At 35.2% G+C, this 18,952-nt stretch overlaps 1 protein-coding gene and 1 long non-coding RNA gene across 3 annotated transcripts in view; one reads left to right on the top strand and one right to left on the bottom strand.

The window, feature by feature from the left end:
• Positions 1-18,952, top strand: part of RMDN1 (regulator of microtubule dynamics 1) — a 55,021-nt gene that overhangs the window by 6,356 nt on the left and 29,713 nt on the right. For both annotated transcript variants that reach the window (XM_037802552.1, XM_037802553.1), the window contains 3 exons: positions 3,908-4,025; positions 9,084-9,171; positions 11,697-11,856. In XM_037802552.1, the coding sequence (XP_037658480.1) occupies positions 3,908-4,025; positions 9,084-9,171; positions 11,697-11,856 (366 nt within the window). The remainder of the gene's footprint in view (positions 1-3,907; positions 4,026-9,083; positions 9,172-11,696; positions 11,857-18,952) is intronic.
• On the bottom strand, positions 357-7,578 carry LOC119508761. Its single transcript, XR_005211581.1, has 3 exons — positions 7,466-7,578; positions 6,413-6,577; positions 357-1,423 (listed from the first exon to the last, which is right to left on the bottom strand). It is a non-coding gene; the product is annotated as an uncharacterized LOC119508761 (long non-coding RNA).

Below are 18,952 nucleotides of genomic sequence, written 5' to 3'. Positions count from 1 at the left end.
CATATTTTAATACTGCATAAATTACCAAGCATGAAGTTTTATAGTTCATGAGATGAATGACAAGTTACTAAATGAAATGGATTGAAATTAAACAGATTGGGTAGATACTGCCCATTGTTAATTTTGCTCCATCTGGGTTATCTGTATGAGCCAGAATATGTAAAGTCTTAAATTTTATTTGGTTATAGAGAGGAAATGGAAATCAGAGAAGCCTTAATAAAAATTAGTGGTGATTTTTTGGGTTGTTGAGATCCGTTTATTTAGATTTCAATGCTTTTTCAACACTAGCAGCCAGGAAATAATGCCTACAGTTTACAGAAAACTTAGAAATATGTTCTCATTTGAATTTTTTTTTTTTTTTGGGGGGGTGAGCTTTTTTTATTAATTTTAATTTAACATAAATTTCATTTTTCAATATTTTGTAACATTTGTAGGTTTACAGAAAAATCATGCACAAGGTAGAGTTCCCACATTACACCTCCCAACACGCAGTTTTCTCTATTAATGTGCATTAGTACAGTACCTTGTTGCAATTCATGAACCATATTCATTAATCATATGACATTTGAATTCATTGTTTTACGTTCTATTGGTTTTCTTTGCAAATTTTTATTCTGGTAACATCCTTGTTCAGGTGACCTTCTGCCAGCATTCCAGCATCATGTCCTAAAGGTCTTCTTACATCCTTGTCCCTCAGTAGTCATTATATGTGGGTCAGAGCCTCTGCTCTCCCAACCCCCATTATATGACTGAAGCAGACTCAATGGGTTTACAGAAATTTTTTATCCCGAGTATCCATCCAGCTGCCTTCCAAATGGTTAAGAGCTGCATGGTTGCTGTCATGAGAAGTCCTTGAAGCCTTCAGGCAAATGAACTGTTGACCTGTGTTCTCCCCCTAAAGGCGAATTCCAAATCCTTTCTCTCGAAACTGTCCTGTGCATTGCAGCCAGCATCGTCTACACCTTTCTTTAAAAGGTCTCCACAATCTGCACCCAAGCAAGCTGTCGGTAGATAAAGATGCGTACCACGGACCAAATAGAAAGATTGTCCAGACAGGTCAGACTTCTCCACCTTTATGGCATGTAACTTCCATTAATTCTGGCTTAGTGCCTGTTTGCCCATGCCTAGGCTAGAATGAGGCTTGTTTTTAGGACCTCAGATGCTTTTCTCATGCCTCTTTGGCACATAACTGTCCAAAACATCCCATGAAAGGCCACTTTGCATCCATGTCTAGATGCATCCCAACAAAATGAGATTCCCAGCCTCGAAAAAAAGCCTCATTTGAATTTTTCTTGCGCTAACTGTAGAAGGCAGAGCTGAAATCTTCCCAGGTTTATAGATGAGGAAGTAATGTTTAGAGGCTTTATAGTTAGGTAGTGCCAAAGCCAATATCAAAATTTCTTCCAATCTCTGTCTTCCAGTCCTGTATCAACACATATTGAATATTTGTGTACCAGGCACTGTTGAAGGTGCTGGCTATGCTGGGGCTACATTCTTGTGAGAAAACATTAAATAAACTGATAAAATACATAATATATCAGATGGTGACAGGGAGTGCCTGAGACAGTTGTTGCAATTTTAAAAACAGTATTAGAGAAGTCCTCATTGAGAAAGTAATAGTTGAGCAAAAACTTGAAGGTTGTGATGAAGCAAGTCATAGATACCTCAGGGGGAATAGTTTAAGGTTAGAGAAAATAGCAAGAACAATGGTACTAAGGCAGAAAGAGGTCTTGTGAGTTGTAGTAGCAGTAAAGAAGTACAAGTGGCTTTAGCAGAGTCATCAAGGTAGAGTGTGGTAGGAAATGAGGTCTGAGAGGTGATGGACCATACAATGTAGGGCCAGGTAGTCAAGCACAGACTTTTACTCTTGAGTAACATGGGAAACCATTAGAAGATTTTAAGCAGAGAAGTGAGATGATTTAATTCATATTTGAAAAGTATTGCTTTAACTAGTATGTTGAGTATAGACCTTCAAGGGCAAGGTAGAAACAGAAAACCAGTTAGGCTATTGCCATAATCCAGGTGAGTGATAATGGTGGCTTGAACCACTGTGGTAACAGTGGAGGTGGTGAGAAGGGTTTGGATTTTGGATATATTTTGAAAATAGAGCAAAAAGAATCTAATGAAGAATCAGATGTGAGTTGTGAGAGAAAGAAGCAGAATTGAGAACTACTCCAAGTGTTTTAAAAAATTGTTTTCATTTTTTTCACCCAAACAACTACAAGAACAGAGTTGCCATTTGATAGTCAGTTGTCTCTAGACACCTGAGAGAGTTAAGTAGTGAGTTGAGGGAAAGATCAGCTGTTTTGGCTGTTAAACTTAAGATTCCCATAAGGCTTCATGTAGAGATAGATGTTGAGTGGGCAGTCAGATATACAGTTCTGAAATTTAGAGGAGACATCCAGGCTAAAGATTACATTTTGATGTTTTTGGCACGCACATGGTATTTAGACGTCAGACTAAATGAGATCACCAAGGTAATACAAATAAGCCCAGGACATACCTAGCATTGAGGTACTGGAGATAAGGAACCAGCAAAGGGGAATGTGAAGGAGCAGTTATTGAGGTATGAGGAAATTCAGAAAAGCATTCAAAGCCAAGTGCAGAATGTCTCAGGAACAAATGAATGTGTCAGAAAACAGATCAGTAGGTGCAAGGCCTTGGAGGAGATGGATGGATTACAAATGGGCATAAGGACACTTTTGGAGTTGATGGATATATTCATTATTTTGATTATAGTTATGGTTTTACAGGTCTATACATGCCAGAACTTAAATTGTACACTTCAAGTATGTGCTGTCTATTGTATGTCAGTTATACCTCAGTAAAAATTAAACATTCATGATTTAAAGGAAAGAAAGGAGGGAGTGATCAGCTTTCAAGTGCTGCTGATAGGTCAAGTAAGTGAGAATTCAGAATTGACTATTGGAAATAGCATTGTCCTTGGTGATCTTAATTAGAATACCATCATTGTAATACCAACACTCTTTCTTGCTACCTCCCTTAAGGGCTGGATGGGAGAGTTAACTTGACTTAATGGTCATTTGCAGGTAAAAGTGTGATTTGTGTGGGTTCTAGAGAGAATGGGAAGAGGGAATGAAGGCAGTACAGACAACTTTTTTGGAGAGTTCTGCTGACGGAGAGTTGAGAAATAAGACTGAGGAGGATGTGACATCAAGAGGAAGCTTTTATGTTTTTTGTTTTTAAGAAAGAAGAAATTACAGCTCACAAAGTTACTATAGTTGTTTTTATCTATGGAAATGAATTAACAAGGAAAAAACGATGCCACGTGAAAGAGAAAAATTGTTTTGGAGAAAAGGGAGAATTGCTAGAATGATATCCTTCTTTGCCATTGGTCTTAAGAATCTGGCCATAATTAGGAAAATTAATTTCTAAATCTTTTTGGATAGATATTTTATTCATTATTTATTTAAAAACTGGGTTTTGTGGGTAGCTTTTGAAGATATCCTTACTTAAAACCATGAGCATTTTTTATGCTTAGTAACTACCCTATTTAATATTATTCATCTTGTCTAATCTTAAGATTGAAATTTATTATGTAGTGTTGTATCATATTTTATTTCATAGAATTTATATCATCCATGCCTCACCAAGTAAAATGCAGGTCATCCAGTCCAGCATTTATCAGTATGACTGTGTTTTTTACGTATGCTACCACCTTTAATTAGAGTTTATTCTTAACAAGATTGCATTACATTGTGTTCTTTCCCTAAAGTAATTATGTGAAAGAGTCTTAATGAAGAATTTGATGAAGTAAATTTTGTGCTTCCAGTGTTCTTATGATTGAATTATTTGGGGGTGGGAGAAAATTGATGTAATTTTTGCTTAGGATACCAGTTCCCCCAAATTTTCTAAGTTTGGTAACTGACCGTAATTGTTTCCTCAGGTGATAGGAAACCCAGGAACTTTCAAAAGAGGCCTTTTATTCCCAGCCTTGTCTTATTTGAGTTTTGAAACTTACCGGGTCATTTCTCAGGCTGCTGTGGTTCATGCCACAGCCAAAGGTAAGCCTAAGCTAAACATGTGGAACACTTAGTTATTTTTGTCTCTCTACGTAATAATGAAACTGATGTTGTTATGGTCTATATTATTTTCTGCTTTTCTGTACTTGTCAGTCTGATAAATTATCTCTGTCTTTATCTTCGAGAAACTGGAGCTCCTTCAGTGATAAATACATGATCTATTAATAATTTATATTTCTGTAGGACCCTTGAGCTAAGAACATTTTTTTAAAGTGTTGAAGTGTGGATTTAAAAAAAAAAACAAAAACAAAAAGAATATGCCATAGAAACCATATCTGGCCTCCACGGTCTAAAATATTTACTCTTTGGACTTTTATAGAAAAAATTTGCCAACCCTTGGTTTATAATGATAGAACAATTCTATCAATGCCAAGATGTTTTACTCTTCTTGGCATAGTTAAAAAAATAAAACAGCCCTAATACCGTGAGATACAAGTATTTTGTTTACAAACAGAATGTAGCAGTGATAAGCTTGGTATCAAATATCAAAGAACTGGTTGAAAAGTAAAAAATTCTATCAAATTTCTTATTTGTATAATATGGATAAGTAGATAGGTTTTAACAGTTGCCATGGTTTTTTAAAAATTAAATTTAGTTAAACCAATTGTATATGTAGACAGAGCCAAAATTTTAGAGTACAGAAATATCAGTATCAACCCTAATTATGAGTTAAGCCTTTTTGTTTTTCATAGTTTCCACTTTTTAATCCAACAAGGAAAATGTGATTGAGGAAAGAGGCAGAGATTATATTTTGAATAGAATTTCTTAGTAAAGGTCTGGTAAGTGAAGGATTTGAGAATATTAGCTAAAAATTTCTAGTTATCTATTGATTTCATTTATTCATGTCTGTTTTCTTTAAAAAAGCAGAGACAACTGAGAAAAAAAATTTTTAGCTCCTTTTTGTAAATGTATTATGATGAAGGTCAAAGCAGAGGATTTGGTTTGTCACCAACAAACTATGTTCAGTGATATATTTTTTACAGTAACCCAGCTTTTTAAAGCTCTCTAACTTATCAGCATAACTTAATTTCTCATAGAACCTTATAAAATAGCTAGAACAAGCCTTATTGTCATTATAATATTAATTTTAAAGAAGCTCACAAAGTTAATCTTCTTCAAAAGTTGAAGTATTAAAGCAGAGATTAGAACTCTGTATATTTATATCTCTCTGCATCTATCACAGTTTCAGTGTGCCTTGGCATCATTACAGAAGTGACTGTAAAAATTTAGAGCTTCCCTAAGCAACAAATACAGCACTTTGAAAGGCAAAGCCAAAATTACTTTTAGCCTTAATGACCATAGTCCATTTTTTCAGAAGTGTCTTAATGACATAAAATTATTGTACATTTATTAAATTAAAAAATAATTCTAATACTCTAAGGTATAACTCAATTCTGAGAAAACTAAACTCATTGTTTTTATTATAGATTTTAATGAAAAGTTTCTTATATTTTCAAATCACTTTTGTATTTTCAAGCATATTTATTTAGCCTGCCTTGATTTTCTTAACTTTATGATCTTAAAACAAATACAGAAGCTTCACTTTATAATTAGTTGAATAAATAACAAAATGTTCATATAATTTTTTTGTTAGACTAGGCCTTAGTCCTTGAAAAACAGTAATTATTGATAAAATAAAGAAGCCGAATTTTTTTTAAAATTGAAGAATGATCCACATGTTGTCTATTAAAATTTAACTTTGTTGGTACTTAAAAGTTTTAATTTTCAGATGACATTCTTCTGTGTTTTGTTCTGCTGTGATCCTTATTTTTCATACCTTTTGGTCTTCAGATAATTCCACCCATCAAAACTTCTGCCTGTTTCTCTTTATGTCTACCTCATGTTCATGGAAGCCAATTAAAAAGTTTTGCTCCCTCTATTTACATGTATTAAATTGTATTCTCAAGTGGGAGTTTTTTGGAAATGAATTAAAGTTTGAGAGCTTATATATTTTTGACATTTCAGTTGGATGGGATTTGTGGCTGGTTTTTTAAATGGTAATGTCTATGTTTACCACAAGGTGGTGCCAAAAACCCATTGTCAGCAGTAATCAGAGCACTCCAGTGAAGTTTTTAATTATCTACTTAAAATAGACAAAATGTAAAGTCCCCTGAAGAAAGATATGCTAATACTCTTTTGTGTTGTGAAAGTTCACTTGTAAAATGCTTGAAACATACTCAACTTAAAGGTTCTTCATGTGTTGCTTCGGCTGTCTTCTTTTCATATACCTTTTCTGATTCCCGTTTACTGGTGAATCCACAGAACTAAAATCTATTTCATATGTACTCATTTGTACTACTTCAGGGTATTTTGGGGGACATGGCTTCCACTACTGCTGAGACACAGTATAATTGGTGTGAAAGATTAACCTTAAATTTTGATGTCTTTGCTGAATCTTGACTCTAGATGCTCAGTGTTCTATTTCATAAGCGCCATAGGGAGAAACTTCAGAAATAGGGCTATATCATTTGCCAGAGGAATGTCTAAGGAGTATTTCGTTCTTGTCCAGGTACCTCTCATATTGGTAAGAATAGCTACAAAGAAAAACCAGAAAACCATAGTTTATAAATTTATTTATGACACATATCATGTCATTGACTTTTTTTCTTTTAAAAAAATCCTAAGATTTGTTATCCTGCTTATACTCATTTTAGGTTGAATTAAAAATTTTACTGTACAGTTGTAGTTGAACTAATACTCCAGTTTGTCTGGGGATATTCATTCATTCATTACTGAAGTTGAAAAGTAATTTACTTTTAAAATTTAGCCCATTTTATAGAATACGGTCTCTGTGTCAGTAACATAGTTTATTTTTAAATATTTTCAGGAAAAGTACAGTGCATTAAACAAGTAAAAGCCACAACAGATTTACAGATATGTGGAGTGGTCTGCATGCTCCCATCATAATTGCTGTGTGAGTCTGTAGTACCATAGTAAGTGTATTTTGTTCTTATAAATTACACAATTGTATAACTTTAGAAGTTCTTGTATAGAATCAGGAAATATATATATATTTTGTTTTTAAAGCCTGGGTACCATAGATTATGGTACTATACTATATAGTAAGGGATTTGAAGACAAAACTATCTGAGAGGTTATAAATGAATAATTACAAAAAAGATTTAAGTAATCTTAAATTATTTCCTTAATTTCTACTTTTTTCTTTTCATTACATGGTGATAAAATGCAGAATTCTCAGATAAAGTTAAGAACAGCAATATCTTGATCAGGCTTCACAGGGAGCCAGAGATTAATCAATAAGTAGAATCAATTAAATTTAACTTTGCTAGTTGTATATACCATGTATACATTCCAATATGCCAGATCAGTATACTGAATTTAAATACTGTATTGGTTTTCTGTTGCTGCTGTAATAAATTACAAACTTAGTGCCTTAAAAACAACAGAATTTATTATCTTACAGTTCTGTAGGTAGAAGTCCAGAATGGGTCTCTCTGATCTAAAATCTAGGTGTCAACAGCTCTGTCTTCCTTTCGGAGGCTTTATGGGAGAATTTGTTTCCTTGCTTCTTGAGGCTTCCTGCCTTTCTTGGTTCTTGTCCCTTTATTTTCAAAGCCAGTAGTCACATCATTCTGACTTTGCTTCCATCATCACATCTCATTGTTTACTCTCCTGCCTCGTTTTCACTTTTAAAGATTCTTGTGATAACATTGGACCAACCTGGATAATCCTGATAATCTCCCTGTTTTAAAGTTAGCTGACTAGTGAATGTAATTCCATTGCAACCTTAATTCCCCTTTGCCGTTTAACCTAGTATATTCACAAGTTCTAGGTATTAAGATGTAGACATCTTTGGGGATCATTATCTGTCTTCAACAAACACTAATGAGAATGGTGACACTACTTACTACTTTTAAGAATCTTTGTGTTGTTAGAACCCATATTTTGAGAATCAGCCACAGAAAAAAATATAAAATAGACTAGAATGGAAGCAAACTTTAGAAAATTAACCAGTCATATGAATATTATTAAACTCCATACTACCTAATCAATTGAAGTAAGATTATTGAAGAAAAGTTGTTATTGTCATTTAATTTTTATTAAACTAGTATGATTACATCCTGATGCTATCTTGAACCAATAAAAATAGTTCACTTACCTGATTGTGTCATAAATTTCATGTAGTTTTTTGCAGGTGTAGATTTTAATTTTTAAAAAATTTTTAAAAACTTTAAATTTCAAATACACTGTGGTGGTTAAAGTGTACCAAGATAAATAATAAAGAAACTTAGATGAACACATGCTGGAATGTCAGCCTATATGTGATACTAAGTATTACAGTACCCTTATGGAAGACAAAATTAAATGTGTATGTTTCTTAGTAATAATTGGAATATTCTGACCTTCAAGCTTACTGTTTTAAAGTAATTAGTCAGATTTTTTAGTGCATTACACTGTCTATTAAGCTTACGTATCTCAGGGTAATGTCTAAACCCTGAAATAGTAGTTAACAAGTTGGTTGGATCATAGTGCCAATGAGGTAGGTTCAAATTCTCTGTGTAGTTAACATCATCTAAGTTCTTGACAATAGATTTGACTTTTTTCCTTAAAAATGTCTGTATAAATTGGATTATGATGAGATTCTGGTATATCAGTGTGGTGCAATCATGCAAGTTAATAATTTCCAGTGTTTCAGGTAGATGAGTTGCATCATTTTGCAGATAGGATGGTATTTAACAGCAGTAACAGCAACAACAATAAAGACTTGGTGTGGAAGGTTTGTGTACCATAAATTCCTTAGAGGAAGTTGCTTTTTAATTATTTTTAAATGTATGTATCATATCTGGTCAGTACCAGAATAAATTTTCTAATTTGTTATTTCCCAGGGTTTTGATAGCTTCATGCTTATTTCTACTTTACTTGTATCTAAGTTCTTCAGAATTTTTTATCTTTCCTTATAGGTGATTTCTGCATCTAATTTCTTTTGCTTTATATAAAAGTTGCTATGTTACTTAGAATTATTGCCATTTGACTTGGAAGACTACTTTATTGTATCTTTTTTCTTTTGTGTTCTTGAAGTTGAAGAAATCCTTGAACAAGCAGACTATCTGTATGAAAGTGGAGAAACAGAAAAGCTTTTTCAGTTGCTAACCCAGTACAAGGAAAGGTAAGCAATGTATGATAGGCCTGGGTTTGTAGTTTCCTTAAAATTTTGTTATTTAGCAAAGTGGTCTTTGGTGCTTGAAATTTTTATAATATACTAATGTAGTTTTTATTTAAAACAATATTTCTTGGAGTTTAATTTGTAGTATGCTGTTTCCTTCTTACTTTAAGTGACTCAGAAGTTCTACATTTGTCTTTTTTTTTTTTTACATGTGCAATGCTTTCTTAATGCAATTTTATTGAGACATATTCACATACCAGTCATCCAAAGTGTACAGTCAGTTCACAGTACCATCATATAGTTGAGCATTCATCACCATAGTCAATTTGTGAACATTTTCATTACTCCAAAAATAAAAATAAAAGTATAAAAGAACACCCAAAATAACCCATACTCCACTTCCCCCCATTACACATTTTAGTCCCCATTTTTCTGCTTACCTGTCCATACACTGGATAAAGGGAATGTGAGCCATAAGGTTTTCATGGTCACACAGTCACACCATATAAGCTATGTAGTTATATGATGATCTCCAAGAGTCAAGAATACTGGATTGCAGTTCAGCAGTTCCGGGTATTTCCTTCTAGCTATTCTAATGAACTAAAAACTAAAAAGGGATATCTGTATAATGCATAAGAATAGCCTCCAGAAAGACCTCTCAACTCCATTTGAAACCTTCAGGCACTGAAATTTTATTTTGTTTCATTTCTCTTCACCATATTGGTCCAGAAGGCTTTCTCAATCGTACAATACAGGATCCAGGCTCATCCCCTGGAGTCATGTCCCATGTTGCCAGGGAGATTTACACCCCTGCAGTCATGTCCCATGTAGGGGGAAGGGCAGGAAGTCCATCTGCCAAGTTGGCTTAGAGAGCAGTGCCACATCTGAGCAACAAAAGAGGTTCTCTGGGCGTGACTTAGGCAAAATTTTAAATAGGCTTAGCCTCTCCTTTGCAGTAGCAAGCTTCATAAGGGCAAGCCCAAGGATCAAGGGCTTGACCTACTACACTGGTAGTCTCCAATGCTTGCAAGAATATCCGGTGACCATAGCTCTACATTTGTCTTAATGGTTTAAATAATATTACTGTTTTACTTACTCCAGCAGAGTGTTGAAGTATTTTTTTCCATTTTGCTCTTTCCCTGCAAAATATCAAGGTAGTCATTGAATATAAGTTTATCTCATCGAATATAAATTTTACCTCATTGGGTTTAAGTTTATCTCATCTATATTTTATATTTCTCATTCTTTTAAAGTAATTCCTTATTGGTATAACATTTAAATAAATTTATTGAGAATTAAGATGATTATATGCCCCCATTGAATGGTATCTGTGTGTCACTTTAGGAGCAGTCTTTTCAGAGAAACCAAAATACCTCCTTTTTCTATGTTTAGTATTAGACTACATTTTTAGTCTGTAATATTAACCTTTTGGAAGGGTGGGGATGGAGAGGTCCTATAAAATAAGTCAAATAAGGCTAAATGAGGTTTTCAGATCTCTCTCCTCTACCTGTTTTTCTAAACTAGAAACATTGAGTCATTTTCATGTACCTTTCTTAGATTCCCAAAACCAGTTTTCGCTCCAAGACCCATCAATTTTACTCCTTAAATATTTTTTAGCAATCATCTTTCCTTCTCCCTTCAGTAACGAGGTGATTGATGTCATTTTATAATCATTTCAGTAATAATTTGAAATAATTTGAAGCTCTAAGATTATTCCATATTGACTGAATTATAAATATACTACCACTGCCTTTTTTTGTGTGTAAAATATTAAAAATTAGCCTGAAAACATTTTTTAAAATTTTTAGAATATTTTATGTGAATACTATTAGGTTTGAAGGCAGACATTTAATAAAAAGAAATTTAAGTGTTTTAAAAATATTTCTTACTCTTTATTGTATTGTGGTTACTATTTTATTTACTAAGCATTTCTTATTTTATATATTTATCTTTAAGTGGTAGTTCCTCCGGGAGTGAAGTAAGAAGCCATGATGTCATGGTTGACACAATTAACCATAGGATTTATTTTGAGAGTACATTATATTTAATCATTCATTAATTAACAAATATTTAACATATACCAACTTTGTACCAGGTGCCCTATTTCATTTTGTAAAAGGTCATGACCCTGAGTATAACATACGTATTATGGTAGTGTCTGAAGCAATTAGTGAATTGTATGAATAACAACAGTTCAGTGAGGTCAAGCCTCAAATTGAATTTTGGGGTTTGTAGGGCAAGGGTTTTGAGAATTCAAACATAATTTTGTTTTTGAGTAACTCATTATTTTAGATCCTATAGTTAGTATTTGTGAGTAATATTGTATATTGGATAGGAAATTTTAGCAAATAAAGGTTTTGTTTGAAAGAAAATAAGTCTACCATTATTACAATGTGTTTTTGATTATATTCTGCTTACTATGACCTCACTAAGCTGAAAGACTAAAATCTATTGATTAATGATGTGACCTTTAGCAATTTAAAAATGCAAGTGAAAATATAAAATATTTTATTTTTATTTGAAATTAGTGAAGATGCAGAGTTACTTTGGCGTTTGGCACGGGCTTCACGTGATATATCTCAGCTTAGCGGAACATCAGAAGAAGAGAAAAAGCGATTGGTGTATGAAGCCCTAGAATATGCAAAAAGGGCACTTGAAAAAAATGCGTCAAGTTTTGCAGCTCATAAGGTGCGGTACTTAGAATAATTAAGTTGCTACCATGTACAGACATACCTTAGAAATATTCTGGTTTTGGTTCCAGACTACCACAGTAAAGCGACTATTGCAATAAAGTGAGTCCCATGAATTTTTTGGTTTCCCAATATATATAGAAGTTAGGTTTACACTATTCTGTAGTCTGTTAAGTGTGCAATAGCATTATGTCTAAAAAAACAATTTACATACCTTTATTTAAAAATACTTTATTGTTAAGAAATGCTGACCAGCATCTGAGCCTTCGGTGAGTCATAATCTTTTTGCTGGTGGAGGGTCTTGCCTCGATGTTGATGGTTGCTGACTGATCAAGGTTTTGGTTGCTGAAGTTTGAGGTGGCTGAGGCAGTTGCTTAAAATAAGACAGCAGTGAAGTTTATGTCATTGATTGACTCTTCCTATCACGAAAGAATTCTCTGTATCATGTGATGTTGTTTGATAGCATTTTACCCACAACAGAACTTCTTTATAAACTGGAGTCAGTCCTCTCAAACCCTGCTGCTGCTTTATCAACTAAGTTTATGTAATATTCTAAATGATTTGTTGTCATTGCATCAATGTTCACAGAATTTTTACTAGGAGTAGTTTCCATCTCAGGGTACCTCTTTCTTTGCGTATCCGTAAGAAACAAGTCCTCATCTGTTCAGGTTTTATCATGAGATTGCAGCAATTCAGTCACATCTTCAGGATCCACTTCTAGTTCTCTTGCTATTTCTACCACATATGCAATTACTTCTTCTTCTGAAGTCTTGAACTCTTCAAGGTGATGGATGAGGGTTGGCATCAACATCTTCCTAATGCTGGTATTTTGACCTCATCTCATGAATCATGAATGTTTTTTATTTTAACGGTTTTGTTCATACACAATACAACCCATCGAAAGCGTACAATCAGTGGCTCTCAGTATAATCACAGAGTTATATATTGACCACCACAATCAATTTGAGAACATTCTCATTACTCAAAAGAAAAAAAAAAATCCCGTGTCCCCTTTATCTCCCTATTTTTGATGCTTAGCTTTGGTATACTAGCTTGTTACAGTTGATGAAAGGATATTACATTGTTGCTGTTAACTATAGTGCTTAGTTTGTATTAGTTTTATTTTTTCCCATATACCACCTTATTAACACCTTGTAATAGTGATGTACATTTGTTCTAGTTCATGTAAGAACGCTCTTATATTTGTACAATAAACCACAGTCGTCATCCGCAACAGATTTTCCTATGCCATACAGTTAACCTTTTATCCTTATTCTTATGCTTTCCTTCTGGTGACATACACAACTTTAGACTTGCCCTTTCAATCATATTCACACTGAGCACTGTTATTACATGTACAGTATTGTGCTGCCATCACCTCTGTCCATTTCCAAACATTTACAATCAACCTTATTAAAAATTCTGTGTGCCTTAAGCATCATCTGCCCTTTCTCTACCCACTTTCTGTCTCCTGTTAACCTATATTCTAGATTTTTATGCATTTTTATTAAGATATATTCACATACCATACAATCATCCAAAGTGTACAGTCAGTTGTTCATAGTATCATCACATAGTTGTACTTTCATTACTACAATCAATTCTTTGAACACTTTCATTTCTCCAAAAAATAAGAGTAAGGATAAAAATAAAAGTAAAAAAGAATACCCAAAACATCTCATACTCCTTTTTCCCTCTTATTATTCATTGACTTTCTGACCCCCTTGTTTCCTACTCTTCTGTCCATACACTGGATAAAGGGAGTATGATCCACAAGGTTTTCATAATCACATGGTCACACTGTATAAACTGTATAGTTGTATGATTGTCTTCAAGAATGAAGGATACTGGATTGCAGTTCAACAATTTCAGGTATTTACTTCTAGCTATTCTAGTACATTAAAAACTAAAAAGGGATAAGAATAACCTCCAGAATGACCTCTTGACTCCATTTTACATCTCAGCCACTGAAACTTTAATTTCTCTTACCCGTTTTGAGCAGGAAGGCTTTCTCAGTCCCTTGATGCCGGGTCCAGGCTCATCCCTTGGAGTCATGTCCCATGTTGCCAGGGAGGTTTACCACCCCTAGGAGTCATGTCCCATGTAGTGGGGAGGGCAGTGAGTTTACCAGCAGAGTGGGCTTAGAGACAGGCCACATTTGAGCAACAAAAGAGGTTCTCTGGGGGTGAATCTTAGGCCCCATTGTAAGTAGGCTTAGCCTCTCCTTTCCAGCAACAAGCCTCATAAGGGCAAGCCCCAAGATCAAGGACTTGGCCTACCACAATAGCAGTCCCCAGCGCCCATGAGAATATCAGGAATTCCTCAGGCGGGGAAGTCCAGTGTTTCCACATTTTTCTGCAGGCCCTCAAAGGGGCTTTGCAAATACTTGTTATTCTCTGCCCAAATTACTCTGGGATGTATCGGGGTTTCACGGTAACCTGTACAAACCAACCAGATCTCACCCCCTATTCAAGGTTCCATGTAAATATGGTATTCGAATAAACTGACCATAGAAATTAAAGTATATATTGTGCTACAGAAAGTATAGATTTTGCCCAAATAAGTATCTCTTCCTTTGGTCTTGCATAGAAGTTGAGATTTTAAAACACAGTCAATGTCATCTTTTTCCCTTTAGTCTGGTTTACCTTAGTTCTAATGAAGTCCATTTCGTTCATATCTCTAATTAAAGTCTGATCTCTTTTTCAGCTTTTTTTAGCCTTGGCTGTCTGGGTTAATGCTGAGATTCATGAGTGCTGAACTCAGGCTCTGAGTCTCAGGTGTCACACAGATACCCGAAGTTACAGGGACCGACCAGGTTATACACAGAGAGCTCAGCATCTCAGAATTTAGAGATAACCATTACAACTCATGAATAGCTGTGACTTGCTGTAAGAGCTTACAATCTAGGAAACTTTACCACAAGCCTTCCCCTGATCATCTGTGGTCTCAGATTCATTTCTCAGAGTTTGCACATTATAGTTAATCCATATTAGTGAGGCTTTATAATGTTTGCTTTTTCAATTCTGGTTTATCTCACTCAATATACTGTCCTCGTGGTCCATTCACCTGGGTGCATACCTCACAACTTCTTGTTGCCACTTGGTATTCCATTGTGTATGTATATACCACAGTTCACCATTCCATTTATCAATAGATGTACCCTTAGGCCACCTCCATCCATTGTGAATCATGAATATGGCTTTCATAAACACCAGGGTGCAGTGTCCACTCATGTCCCTGCTCTCAGTTCTTCCAAGTATATACCCAGTAACAGGGTTGCAGGACCATATGGCAACCCCAGCATTAGCTTCCTGTGGAACCACCACCCTGCTCTCCAGCTGGGCTGTGCCATTCTACTTCCTTAGCAACAGGGAATAGGTACATCCCTCTCTCCACACTTTCTCCAGCACGTGTAACCCTCTGTTTATTTTTTAGCAGTTTTACTCATATGCCATACAATTCATCATCAGTAAACAATCAGTGATTCCCAATATAATCACATAATTATGCATTTACCACCACAATCTACATGAGGACATTTCCATCTCTTCCCCAAAGAAAGAGTAAAAAGAGAAAAAATTTTTAAAAGAGGAGAAATACAAAAGATAGAAGAAAACTAAAAATAAAATACAGTGGAAAGGTCAGACAATATCATGAGCACCAGGAATCCCATATCACTCCTTTCTATCCCCCTCTTATAGACATTTATCTTTGGTATATTGCCTTTGTTAGAATTGATGAAAGCATCTTACAATGTTACCGTTAACTATAGATTCTAATTTGCATTAATTGTATTTTTTCCCCATGCCATCCAATTTTCAACACCTTGCGATGTTGACATTCATTTGTTCTCCCTCATTTAAAAACATTCTTATATTTGTACATTTAATTGCCATCATTGACCACTCTAGGTTTCGCTAAGTTATTCAGTCCCAGTCTTTATCTTCTGTCTGTCTTCTGGTGTCATACATGCCCTTGGCCTTCTTTCGACTGTACTTAAACTCATCTTTGTTCTAAGTACTTAGAATATTGTGTTACCATCACACACATATTAGGCTATCCATTCCATTTCTCGATCTATACAATCCTGTTGAACCTTCTGTACTCATCAAATGCCCCATCTCCAGCATCTGTCTATCTCCTTATAATCTGTGTTCTTAACTCTCAAATTTTGCTCATGAATGTTAGTCCATATCACTGAGCCCATACAGTGTCTGTCCTTTTGTTTCTGGCCATTTTCACTCAATCTAATGTCTAGTGTCTGCCATTTTGTCTTTTGGATTTTATGTCATATCCTATTTTATTTTTACTTTTTCCTCTCTCTCTCTCTTTTTACCCTTACTGATAGTCTTCATTTCTACACTCTTCTCCAAGCTTCTCTCTCGTCTTTTCCTTTTGTCTTGTAGTGTTCCCTTTAGTATTTGCTGTAGAGCAGGTATCTTGTTCACAAATTCTCTCAGTGTCTGCTTGTCTGAGGATATTTTAAACTCTCCCTCATTTTTGAAGGACAGTTTTTCTGTGATATAGAATTCTTGGCTGACAGTTTTTCTCTTCCAATATCTTAAATATATAACACCATTGCATTCTCGACTCCATGGTTTCTACTGAGAAATCTGCACATCTCGTCTTATCAAGCTTCCCTTGTATGTGATGGATCGCTTTTCTCTTGCTGCTTTCAGAATTCTCTGTTTTTTATGTTTGATAATTTGATTATTAAGTGTCTTGGAGTTGGTCTACTTAGATCTGTTCTGTTTGGGGTACGCCGTGCTTCTTGGATCTGTAATTTTGTCTTTCATAAGAGATGGGAAATTTGCAGTGACTATTTCCTCCATTATTGTTTCTCCTCCTTTTTCCTTGTTTTCTCCTTCTGGAACATCCATAACATGTACATTCGTATGTTTCCTGTTATCATTTAGTTCCCCGAGACCCTGCTCATATATTTCCATTCTTTGCCTTATCTTTTCTTTTGTGTAGGATGTCAGCCGTCCTGTCCTCCCCTTCCTGAATCTTTCTTCTGCTTCTTTAAGTCTTGTATGTCTCCATTGTGTTTTTCATTTCTTGTATCGTGCCTTTCATTCCCATAAGTTTTGCCAATTGTTTTTTCAGACTTTTGAGTTCTTCCTTTTGTTTTCTCAGTGTCTTGTTTATATCTTTCATCTCTTGCCATATCTTCCCTCAACTCGTTGATTTGATTTTTTTATTTGAATTTTATTGAGAAATATTCACATACCATTCAGTCATCCACAGTTTACAATCAGCTCTTCACGGTACCATTACATAGTTGTGCATTCATCACCACAGTCAATTGTTGAACATTTTCATTACCATACACAAAAAAGAATAAGAATAAAAGTTAAAGTAATAACTTTCCCTATTATTCGTTTTCTTTTTGTCCTCATTTTTCTATTCATCTGTCCATACACTGTATAAAGGGAGTGGGAGCCACAAAGTTTTCAGAATCACAGGGTCACACAGTGTAAGTTATATAGTGTATATATATAGTTATACAGTTATCTTCAAGAATAAAGGCTACTGGCTTGTAGTTGAACAGTTTCAGGTATTTCCTTCTAGCTATTCCAATACACTAAAAACTGAAAAGGGGTATTTATATAATGCATAAGAATAACCTCCAGAATGACCTCTCAGTCACTGAATCTTTATTTTGTTTCTTTTGTCTTCCCCCTTTTGGTCCAAGAAGGCTTTCTCAATCCCATGTTGCCAGGACCAAGCTCATCCCTGCAAGTCATGTCCCACACTGCCAGGGAGATTTACACCCTGGGAGTCATGTGTTACATAGGGTGGAGGGCAGTGAGTTTACTTGCAGAATTGGCTTAGAGAGAAGGGCCACAGCTGAGCAATAAAAGAGGTTACCTGGGGAAGACTCTTTGGCACAATTTTTTTTTAATTCATTTTTATTGAGGTATATTCACATACCATGCAGTCATACAATGTGTACATTCAGTTCACAGTACCATTATATAGTTGTGCATTCATCACCAAAATTAATTTTTGAACATTCTCACACAGAAATAATAAAAATTAAAATGAAAAAGAACGATTAAAGTAAAAAAAGAACACTGGGTACCCTTTTTTTTTCCCCCCATTTTTCTACTCATTCATCCATACACTGGACAAAGGGGAGTGTGGTCCATATAGCTTTCCCAATCACGTTGTCACCCCTCATAAGCTACATTTTTATACAATTGTCTTCAAGATTTATGGGTTCTGGGTTGTAGTTTGATAGTTTCAGGTATTTACTGCTAGCTATTCCAATTCATTAGAACCTAAAAAGGTTGTCTATATTGTGTGTAAGAGTGCCCACCAGAGTGACCTCTCGGCTCCTTTTGGAAACTCTCAGCTACATATTGAAACTTATTTCATTTCATTTCACATCTCCCTTTTGGTCAAGAAGATGCTCTCCATCCCATGGTGCCGGGTCTAGATTCCTCCCCGGGTGTCATGTTCCATGTTGCCAGGGAGATTCACTCCCCTGGGTATAAGATCCCACATAGGGGGAGGGCGGTGATTTTACCTGCCAAGTTGGCTAGCTAGAGAGAGCAAGCCACATCTGAGCAACAAAGAGGCATTTAGGAGGAGGCTCTTAGGCACAATTTTAGGGAGGCCTAGTCTCTCCTTTGCAGCAACAGTCTTGCCGACAGTAAGTCCTGTGGTAGAGGGCTCAGCCCATCAAACTACCAGTCCCCTATATCTGTGAGCACATCAGCAACCGTCGAGGTGGGGAAGCCCAATACCCCTGAATTCTCCACCAGCTCCTCAAGGGGGCTCTGCGTATTTTTTTTTAATTAACTCTTTTTTTAAAAAATTAACTATATCAAAAAAACATAAAGTAAAGACACATTTCAAACAAACCGTAACATAAGAAGGGAGTAAGAAAAAGACAACTAACTTACAATAACTACTTTACTTCCAACGTGTTCCTAGTCTACCCCAAGAAAATAACCTGACATAGCAAAATTTCTGTGAACTTGTTCCTGCCGTACCCATCAGAAATTAACAGACTATAGTCATTTCTGGGCATTCCCAGAACGTTAAATTTACCCACGATAGCTTATCTGTTCTTATTCGGTTATCAT

This window comes from Choloepus didactylus, chromosome 14 (assembly GCF_015220235.1).
Source record: "Choloepus didactylus isolate mChoDid1 chromosome 14, mChoDid1.pri, whole genome shotgun sequence".
NCBI lineage: Eukaryota > Metazoa > Chordata > Mammalia > Pilosa > Megalonychidae > Choloepus > Choloepus didactylus.
The sequence above is the reverse complement of the archived record's forward strand: the minus strand, read 5'-3'. Positions and strand labels throughout refer to the sequence as shown.